General features: G+C 54.6%; 1 protein-coding gene across 1 annotated transcript in view; it reads left to right on the top strand.

The window, feature by feature from the left end:
• The first annotated feature begins 9,994 nt into the window (after positions 1-9,994).
• LOC125950232 (sex determination protein fruitless-like) overlaps positions 9,995-10,864 on the top strand; it is a 6,651-nt gene continuing 5,781 nt past the window's right edge. Inside the window, exon 1 of the mRNA XM_049678062.1 lies at positions 9,995-10,433. Coding sequence (XP_049534019.1) covers positions 10,232-10,433 — 202 coding nt within the window. The 5' untranslated portion in view covers positions 9,995-10,231. The remainder of the gene's footprint in view (positions 10,434-10,864) is intronic.

Here is a 10,864-nt window from a genome sequence, read left to right as displayed (position 1 = left end):
CTGTGTACACGCGCGCACGTGCCGCACACGTCCGTTGTCGTCATCGATCGGCTCAGGACGACGACGACGACGATGCCTGAGCTCGCGGCAAGAACGACTGGAGGTCATTAGTCGGGGGCATAGCAGGCCGGCCGGCCAGCTGCGGCGCGCCACCCAAAGGAACACGGGGGGGAATGGAAAGGAAGGTGAAGGCACCAGTCGTGCGCTCGATCGATCGCGACGAACGCGAACGCCGGGCTTGTTGGTGCGCCTGGCCTGAAAACCGTTCGGTGCTTTTCGTGATCTGCCTATTACCCCGCGGAGGGAGAGAGGGGAGGGAAGGGGGAGGGGGATGCAGCAGAGGAAGAAGGGTGTGCGAGGGTTCTCTTCTAATCAACCAGCGCGAACCGACGCGCGACGGAGCACAGACGGATTGTCTTGGGTGTACCACGAGCGCGGTACGGGAGTTGAGGGGAGGATTGTCAACGGGGGATAATAAGGGGCTCGCGACCGTGTGTGTGTGTGTGTGTGTATGAACAAAAGCGAGAGAGGGAGAGAGAAAGAGAGTCAGCGCTCATCGACAGCAGCAGCAGCAGCAGTCCTAGTCCAGCTCTCGGAGTTTCATGAGATGGAAGGGGGGAGTTTGAGAGGATTGGAAGGGGATGAAACACATCCCCTCCCCCCCCCCCCGCCCCTCCGGAGCCCGATCCGGTCGGTCAAACCAAAGTCATTCATGAATTGGACGGTCCATCCCTTCCTCCCCTTCGTGGTAGATCGCGCCATTGTGCACCCTCCCCCTCCCCCCCCCCCCCCCCCCCCTCGAGAGGATTCCAAACGCCAACCGGTATAGGTTAGCAGCTACAGCTACAGCAAGCTACAGTAGCCGTGGGATTCGGTCCACGGTCCGATCTAGATAAATGACCATTTTCACTGTCCCCTTCCCTCCTTTTTCCCCCGTCCCCTTTGTTGAGTGACCCCAATCGGGAACGCGAACGGGAGGACCCGCAGCAGCAGCAGCAGCAGCAGCCACAAAACCGCGTTTTGACGACAGATGCGATCCGATGCGAAAGCGTCCACTCCGCTGTGTGTGTGTGTGGGTGTGTGTGCGTGAAAGGGCACCTGGGTAAGGAGAGGAAGGTGAGGAAGGGAAATGCAAATGTGGGCTGGGTGGCCACAGAGCTGCATAACACATGCACGTGCACCAATTCCTTTCCAGCGTTTTTTGAGGTTAAGTGTCGCAGCGGGTGCAATACCCGCTGTGCCCGCGATCACCAGTTACGTGCACGTAACTGGCTCACACTGCTCCCTTCCTCCCCACACACACACACACACACACACACACACACACACACACACACACACACTTCCTCTTCGCTCTCTCTTTCTCTCTCTTTCTCCCCGTCTCACTACCATCCTGTTGCTCCAGATACCGTGTTCGAGCGCTCCATTACGTAATATGCAAAGGGGGGGAGGAGGAGGCAGAGGGAGGGGGGGGGGTCACGCAAGGATGCCGGGGCAAGATCCTGATCGGATATCGTCCCCCCCCCACCCCTCCTTGCGAATCGCGAAAAAATACATTGAGAGCATTCCCGTGACCGTGCGCGAAACGCGAAGTGAAGTCCGCAAGACCGAGGGAATAGTGTGGGGGGGGGGGGGGGGCAATGGCAGCAGTTACCGATTACGGTCGTTACATGGCGGATCTCCCCCCCTCCCCCTCCCCCCCCCCCTCCTTCACCCCTGTGTTTCCACTCTTCCACCTTCGACACAACAGAGCGAGAGCGCAAGTGAAAGCGAACCTGCGACCTGCGAGGGGATCAAAGGGGGAGAAAGGATCAAGGGAGAGAGGTGGAAGAAGGGGAGGGAGGGGCATTTGTGTTCCCAATCATATTTACTGCCCGCCCGTTTTATTGCCGCCCAGCCGCTGTTGTTGTTGTTGTTGTTTTTTACTATTATTTTATACTTTATCGGGGCCAGCCGCGGCCACAGTCGCTGCGTCTACGCCGTCGTCGTCGTCGTTGTCGTCGGTGCGTCGGTTGCGTCACTGCGACCTCGTTCGAACTACGGTTCGCGGGGGACAGGGACGGCGTGGGGTCCTAGCGATCGATTCTTCAGTCGCTCCAGTTCTTGCGCCAACCTTTGCCTGGCACGCATGAATATCCTCCTCCTCCTCCTCCTCCTCCTCCTCTTCCACCTCCTCCACCTCCTTCTTCTTCTTCTTCGCGACCAACCGTAATCGCTCGCTCGCCGGGGTGGTCGCCGGCGAGTCAGTCCTTGTGGTGGTGGTGGCTAGAACGTGTGGTGTGTCCGCGGAATCCCGTCGATCAACTTTCTATATGCGCCGACGACCGACCGACCGACCGACCGACCGAGCCAGCTCACCGGCTGACCTGTCCGATTCGACCGCAACGACCCCTGGCCCCGGGGGGGGGGGGGCCCACTGCATAATTGGATTTGGCGCTGCGTGAGGAACTGAAGGCGTGCGTTTTGGGCGGGGGGTTTTTGGGGCGGTGGGTGGAGCAACGTGGTGTGTGCGGTCCGGGCGGGCGAAGGCGAAGGCGAAGGCAAACCAACTCCTTTTTCGAAAAGCGAGAGCCGGGGCGAGGGGGGCTCCGAGAATGCGTAGAATGCGTGCAGAGGGAGGAGGGAGAAGGGATGGACAGGGGGGGGGGGGGGGGGGGTTGTCTGAGTCAATCTATCGCAGTCCAGTCTCTGGAGGTCACAGTACGTATAGCACCATATATGTATATAGCTTATATTTACATGCATATATACGTGTGTATATATAATCCATAGTATGTAGTGACACACACACACACACATGCCCTGCTAAGTAACTTGCGCCGATACGTGCTGCAATTTTGTGCAAGACAAAGTCACTATGAAATACATTGAAGTTCAATACTGGATACTACGAGGGTGAATCGAATATAAACGAACGACTTTTCGTCCTACGGTCACAATAATGAAGATAGAACGTTCTCGCTTTTATTATTGTTGGACTGGTTTGTCAGGAATATGAAATTGGCGCCCTGGATCGACTCATTGACATCCTCTCAGTGTCGACAGTAATAATTTTACTGCGTAAGATACGTTCGTCATTTGCGCAACTTATTATAATCAAGTTTCTCGCGGTAGAATGCATAAAACTGATCGACATCTTGACAGAGATCGACTGCGTACTTCCGGGAAGAGACACTGGCGCGAGGCAGAGTGGTTGCATAGCCCTAAAACAATCTTTTTTGGGTCGTAATCGTGTTGAAAGTGAGAGCAATAACCGCAGACCGCGCACCAGCCTAAGAGCGCACAACATTGGATCCTGTGACTTTTATGTGTTTATCTCTCTCGCAAGTAAATTTTGGGAGACAAAAGATTCAACAACGATACCGAGGATGAAACCTCATTTGCTCGCAATCGGTTGCAAACACGACCAACATCTATCGACGAGAAATATATATATATATATATTGAAAAGCTGCCTATCCGCTGGGAAAAATGTGTTTCGGAATCAGGAGATTACGTAGAAAAAGTAAAAAAAAATACCTTTTGTGCGTTTAAAATAAAAATAAATTTGCGTTTATATTTGATTCACCCTCGTATTAACTTTCCCCCAACACGAATAAACAAAAAACTACGGTCCCAATGATTGAAAGGTAAAGGCAAGCAAATGGTTGGCGTCAGGACAGGTTGAGAATGGGGTGAAGTTCAATTCAGTCACATATTCTGGGTGGGGGTGTGGGACCCTGAGGACAGAACAAAGGACCAAGGACGCAGCATCCGTCAGGCTGGGCAGACGAGTTATCAGCCGGGCAGCGTCACAGACCAGTTTTCTTCGCACGAATGCCATTGCCTCCTGCCATTCCCGGTTCGGTTCGGTCCGGTTAGGTCCGGTTACCACCCGGGTCGAGCCAAAAACCCCGAACCCCGAAAAGAACGACAACAACAGCAACAGCAACAGCAACAGCAACACCACCACCACCACCCCCACCAGCGCGCTCGCACGCGCGATTGACCTATTTCTTGTCTGCCGTGGCAGCTGTTGCCGTGTTGTTCGCATGGTTCTTAATGGGATCCGAACCGAAAAAAACCGACCCAGTTGGCCCAGATCGCGACCGAAACATGTGTGTGTGTGTGTGCGCGCGTCTCGGTGGGATCCTCATCCTGGTCTGGGACCCTCGATGCAGTGATGGGACGGTGGAAATCCGGGACCTGGACACTTCATTGCTCTCCTTATTGATTTCCAGCCTGCTACCTATAGCTCTGGCATAGTGTGCGTGTGTGTGTGTGGCTTGACCACACTTTGGGGCGCGATTGAGATCATGATACCGACCCTGAGGAGCCTGCCACTGGCGGTCCTCCGATGCTAACCTTGGCCGAAAAAACAAACCGAAATGAACGTAGGAGCGCGCGCGCGCGTGTCCGTGGAGAAGGGGAGGAAAGGGAAGTGTTCTGTGTGTGTGTGTGTGTGTGTGTGTGTGTGTGTGTGACACACCTGACCCCGTTTTGCAATACGGCAGACGCAGACATGAGCGCGCACGCCAATCCGCCACAAGGTCATCCATCCAATCCGTCCATCCGTTCGTCCGGCACGGCGCGGGGCGCGCGCTCGCGACCGGAACACGCGCCCGCCATTCCAATGGCAGCCTTTCACCTGCTACTGCTGCTGCTGCTGCTGCTGCTGCTGCTGCTGCTGAAGGAGCACACGTGGGGCACAAAATGGCGCGATCACGGCTTGGTATCGCCGCACCACCTTGACGGACTCCAAAAACCGCTTCACAACCGCTCGGACTCGAACGCCCCAGCGCCCAGCGGAGGTCACGCAGAGGTGCCAACGGTGGGAATCTCGATCGTGATGCTACCAGCCTCATCCCAGCTCAACTGGAGCACCCTCGAGTAATCCCCTCTCGATACGCGCAAAAGTAAAAGTGAGCGGTCGGTTTGCCAACGGCGCTACCGATACCTCTGGCTGCTGCAGCTCCTAAGCACCAGCAGCAGCAGCAGCAACGGTTGCGGTGCAGTCGCTTTCGCTAATCTTTCGCCCGACCCGCTCGAGCCGTCACCGTTGCAGGAAACAGATCCCTAACCTCACTTTCACGCACGCCATTGCAGGCATGGCATGCAAATCGAGAGAGAAGAGAAGAAGAAGAAAAACCCCCCTTCCCCGATGGATGAGTAGTAACGCCGCCGGTTCGCCGGGTGGATCGCGTGGATTCTCGATGGTCTCTTGGACAAATTGGATCACCCGGCCCGGGGCGGGGCAGGGTGCAGGGATGTGTGTGGTAATGAGTGGTTTTGGATGCAAATTTTCAGCAACGTTCGGCTACTGCTGCTGCTGCTGCCGCTGTTGTTGTAGCGCAATCGCGAGCGATCGCGAATGCGCAATGCTGCAATTCAATTGACCGGTCGGTGGTCGGTGGTCGGTGGTCGGCACTGCTGGTGTCTGGTTTTGCTGCTGACGAAATCCACCATCATCCACCCATCATGAAGTACCTTTGAGGTAGCGAATTTGAGCTTCCGTCACAAGTAGCACCCTTTCCGATCAACAGCTAATCAATGTGGAAGTGTTGGAGCGACAACACAAGCGCTGCACGATCGCTTCGAAGCGAACACAAGCACCGTTGGCATGATTTCCGCATCGCCATTTGTCGTCGTCGTTGTCGTCGCCGTCATCAGTGGCGCGTTGTGTAACGTTGTGTGCGCGCTGAGCGCATCATCCGCAGCATCCGCACCGTACATGACTCGGGAGTCCTTGAGCGAGCGAACGAACGAGCGATCGGTGGCGCGATGAGCAGCTTTTCCGAGGCTTGCGCGCACGACCGATGCCGTCCGCTCATTAGGAGGGAGGGGAGAGGGGGCGGGACGAGCAGAAAGGGGGGAATGAGATGTTTTGGAGTTGGTTGGACTGGAGCCGGGAATGTACGCGCAAGCGCACTAGAACATGTCACGCTCTCATCTCATCACGCCAGGGGGGGGGGGGGGGGGGGGCCGCCATCTTGCCTTTGCCACGGGGTTGCCCTGGGATCGCAACATGGAGTGGCTAGCCCACTCCGAGCGAGGTTACAACCGGGCCCCGAAAAACACACAAAAAGCAGAGCAACGGGGCAACATCACCATCAGCCGAGACCGAAGTAAGTCACATCTTTAATGGCGATCGACCAAGGGGTTGACCTTTTCGGGCTGGCCTGGCCTGGCCTGGCCTGGGCGGCCGAATACAATGACGGAGCCAAAAATGGCCAACAAACGCTCGAGGGGCTCGCGCGATCTGGCGTAAACATGTCGTGTTACTTCTTCCAACCAACAACAATGACAGCGATCACAACAACAGCAACAGCAACCGAAAAACGAAACCAGCAAATGCTTGCTGAGAGGCGAGATCTTTCGAGAAAATGACCTCAAGGTTGGCAGCAGCAGCAGAAGGCGAATCCTTGGATCTCGGCCCCCCCCTCGGGGGGGGTTGGAACCGTTTCAGGCAGGTTTTTTTTGTCTGTTTTTGGGAGCCCTGTCATCCTGTTTGTCAACAGGATGTTTACAGCGGCTCGACGGTAGGCATTAGCGGTTCGACGCCAAAAACAAAAAAAGAGCACAGCGATTGGAAATAAAAAAAAAGGGTACAATGAAATGTAGAAAAAGCAATAAACAAAGCCTGCGAGATCGCGATCCGGTACGGTACCCCCTCGCACCCCCCCCCCCCCCTCCCTGGGTGCGGAACGGAGCGGAAGGGAGAGAGAGGGATGCCGGCCCTGACCTATCGAGCAACAGCTCACGGCACGAGACCGCGTGAACGGCACGTACATCGGCGCCGTGCCGTGCGCCAGTTGTACGCCATTTTTTTTTTCCTTTTCGGCCGTTTCTTTTCTACAGGCTAGAGAAGGGGACTAGGGAGGACGGGAGGGGGGGGGGGGGCTGGACAGAGGGAAAATGGAAAGGGGCTGAGGGGGCTGAGGAGGTTGAACTGAGCAATCGAAGAATGCATATTCAAATGGTGTTCCAAGAGGTTCGCTGCTTCGCCTGGTGGTAAGCTGGCCTGGCCTGACAGGTGGCAATCGTCGGCACGACGCCACCGCTCTGGATCATAAAACCAGTAGTGGCAACCTCGGTATTGCACTCCGCGGATCGGATCGCACCGCGGATCGCGCGCCACCGCAAAGACCCCTGACAGGCCCAGAGAGCAGCCGAACGCGCTGCGCTGTTGCACAAAACGAGTGAGAGGTTAGGTGTGAAGAGAGCGCATGACGCAAGCAGCACTCGAAAAGCGTCGCGTCGCCTTCGGCGTTCTTCCTGCGAAATTCGATGTCCTAGCTAAGCTCTGCTCCTAGTGAGGGGTTTTAATAGCCCTAAAAACAGCGAGCGAGCGAGTGAGAGAGAGAGAGAGAGAGTAAGTGATTGGTCCCACAGCAGTCCCCGCACTAACATAAAAGAGGGGAAGGGGACCAGCGGTGCACCTACGCACCGTATTTGGAAGCCCTAGCCCTAGGCTCAACGGCCATGCTCGCCTGAAAATCCACCAAAAACGATCGCGGCTGTCGGCTCATTAATTCCTACAAATCCGCAACACTATCTCTCTCTCTCTCTCTCTCTTTCTCTCCAGCTAGAACCGTTGCTGGCTGGCTCAACCTTACGGGCACGGGCACAATCTTGAGCAATAGCAGCAGCAGCACCGGCGAGAAGACGAGCCTTTGACGAGCGCTGCAAGGCTTCAACGCCGTCGTCGTAAATTGGATGACCAGCTGCGACCTAGCGCGCTAGTTAATTAGACCGATCGCAGATCGCAGGGCAACCGCAGAGTAAACATTGGCAGACCATTCCAACCATTCCACCGCTCCAGCCGCTACTTACCGCCAATTAAAAGAAACCACTTTTGGGACGAACGGAGCCTGCCGTGGACCGAAGGTTGTGTGCAAACAGGCGCACTCGATCGCACTCGGGTGCATACGTGGATGGTGGTTGTGCGTGGGGTGAGATTAGGCAGGCATGTTGCGTAAACGCTGCACATGCTGCACATGTATCGTGTGGCCACCGATACCGTTCCGTTCCGTTCAGAACCCCGCTCCCCCCCACTCGCTAATAAAAGGGGGGGTGACCGGCCGCCCGTTTTGTGTTTCATCGGCATCAGAATCGGCAGATTTCGACGGCGAAACGTAACGCAATCGCGGGCATACTCTGCAAGCAGAGCTTTGCTTTCCCAATCTCATCAGTTTCTTCTCTCGCAGCAGCGGTGACCTTGCGGTGCGAAATAGGCGTGCGCGCGCGCGCAACAAAACAGATCACCGCATGCGCGATAGGCCAACGATTTGTCAGCTAGCAAAAAGCTAACCAGATCTTACCAATCGACAATGAAAATGTAATGGTCTCCATCCCAATGATTTGTTGTATTGTGTGTGTGTGTTTTTTTTTAAAGATAACTTAACTGGAAAGTTTGCGTATGTTTTTGCGGGCAGTTATTAAGTTAAATCAGTTGTCTAGCTCTCTGGAAGGGCGGAGGAGAAGGGGTGGGGAGGGGGGGAGGGTGTAGAATGGATGTACTAGGTATGTAATAACTCGGATTTTATCGGTTATTCAAAATTTTGAAATGGATAACCCCAAACATTATGTAAAATTATGAGATTGAGGTTTGAAATATTCAGCCTCTGCAGTTATGCAATAAAAAAAAGGTGTTCGAAATTTTGCACCATTCGAGCAGCTGCATTTCTGTTCGAATGTATAAAATTTCTCTCATCCTATTTGTATAATCACAGGAGTTGAATGTTCGAAATATTTCACTTTTTCCCAGGGCCAAACGCAACTACTCGACTTTTGCTCGTATTTTATTGAACTGCTCGACGCACATAAATTTAAATTTAACCGTCAATCGTCAACCGTCAACCGTGGATGCAACACGGGACAATTTTAGCAAGCGATAGCAGGATACCGAAATTAATTTAGCTATTGAGGAGGGAGGAGGAGAATTACTTTAAAAACCATTCACTGCAAAAAAAAAAACTCGCGCCATGTGGCCAATAACTAACACCGTCAATTGATGGCCTACAAGCAACCAATCTCGTCCGAAACATGTAGTAAATTCCTATTTATTGCACCGAACGCATCGGCCAATTGAGTACGAAAAATGTGTCCCTGCTCCAAATCCATCGTTAGGCGCAATGCAAACCTACAATTATCGAACGCAACGCAACGAAAAACATGTCGGCCAGATTCATCCTCTTCCCTGACAGGCCGCACACCAGTCGAACGCACTACACCGCTAGAAGAACGTATCATCAAAACATGGCGGTGCGGACGCTATATTTGCTTGGCCACAATCTAGCTCGACCGAGTTATCATTCGGATGAGTTATGATTACTGGAAAACCTTCACTTTATGCTGGTGCGCGTGTCCTGATTATGTATGGGTACTGGACAACCGCGGACAGAGAGAGAGAGAGAGAGAGAGAGAGAGAGAGAGAGAGAGACGGACTCGCTCCTTTGAGAATGAAGATCACGCGCGGGCGCGCGCCTTCCGACGATCACCGTCGGTGGCCGATCTTCGTCGCGCCGGGCGACGAATATCGATAACTGATAATGCCTGATTCGCTGGAATCACCCAGACACTGGCACTCGGCGCAAGTGTACCAGCCAGCCAGCCAGCTTAACCCCAAAAACCGCCATCACAGCCGGTCGTCGTGATTTCTATGTCCACCGTATCGAGGCACATTTCCTCGGCCGATGATCGAAGATGATGAGATGAGCAGCGCGTACTTCGGTACGCTGCTTCGGCGGTAGGGGCGGTAGTACGAAACGGCAAGTGGATGAGCGCGAGCGCGAGAAAGAAAAAAAGAGAGAGAGAGAGAGAGACAGAGACAGACAGATCGATAGCGAGCAAATGAGCGAGTAAGGGTGCGAGCGTGAACGAGATGAACCGCCGGAGCCGGAGGAGGAACGGACAGGCGTCTTCCAGCAGCAACGAGCAAGTACCAGCACCGCTGCGGTAATGCCACAATAGATCCTGCAAGTATGCTCATTTGCAGCTAGAAGCCGCTCCCTGCCGGACGTGTTTCGTGGTTAAGGCCCGGCGCGGCTCGATAGATCGAACCCTTTTTTTTTTTGTTTTTCGGGTCCTACGGATTTATGAGTGGTGTATGTGTAAGCCTGTGTGTGTGTGTGTGTTTGTGTGTGTGTTCCGTGTGTTAGTGTCCAGTAGTGGTTACTAGCGGTAGTGCCAGTTGTGGGTGCCTCGCGATCAACCCTCGACCACCTACAATCTACGACGCAGCCGCAACACGATGGAGCAGCTGTCGCTGTGCTGGAACAACTTCAAAGAGAACCTGGCCGAAGGATTCCAGTCGCTGCGCGAAAAGGGTGAACTGTTCGACGTGACGATTGCGTGCGATGGCCGCCAGTTCCAGGCGCACAGTACGGTGTTGGCCGTGTGCAGTACCTACTTCCGGGAGATACTCGTGGAAAACCCGGCGCGACCGTCAATCAGTAAGCGGCCACACACCTCTAGAGTCTTAGCGTGAAACAGGTTGACAGTCTGGTCTGGCGCACAAGTGCAATCGACTCGACCTTAGCCGAGCCGAAGGATCTTTGGACACCGGCGAAGTAGCAGCGGAGCGCATACGGGCGGGGATGCTGGGCGGTTTCGGCGGTTTCCGGCTTCCGGAGCTACGCTAGCATGCCGGCATGGTACCGGCATGTTGCACACCGTGCTATACAAGCCGGCGGGACATGGGGACCTTTTCACAATCGCTCACCTCACTGAGCACATGATCGATGCTCGACGCACTTGGTTGGGCGAAGAAAGACGGGGAGCAGTGGAGAGTGGAGTGTGCAGGTTAAACAGCAATTGTACAGTTTATCGTTTTACCTCCTTCATGGAGGGAGCGAGGGAGGCGGGGGGGGGGGGGTTGATAAAG

Source organism: Anopheles darlingi, chromosome X (genome assembly GCF_943734745.1).
Source record: "Anopheles darlingi chromosome X, idAnoDarlMG_H_01, whole genome shotgun sequence".
Taxonomy (NCBI): Eukaryota; Metazoa; Arthropoda; class Insecta; order Diptera; family Culicidae; genus Anopheles; species Anopheles darlingi.
The sequence above is the reverse complement of the archived record's forward strand: the minus strand, read 5'-3'. Positions and strand labels throughout refer to the sequence as shown.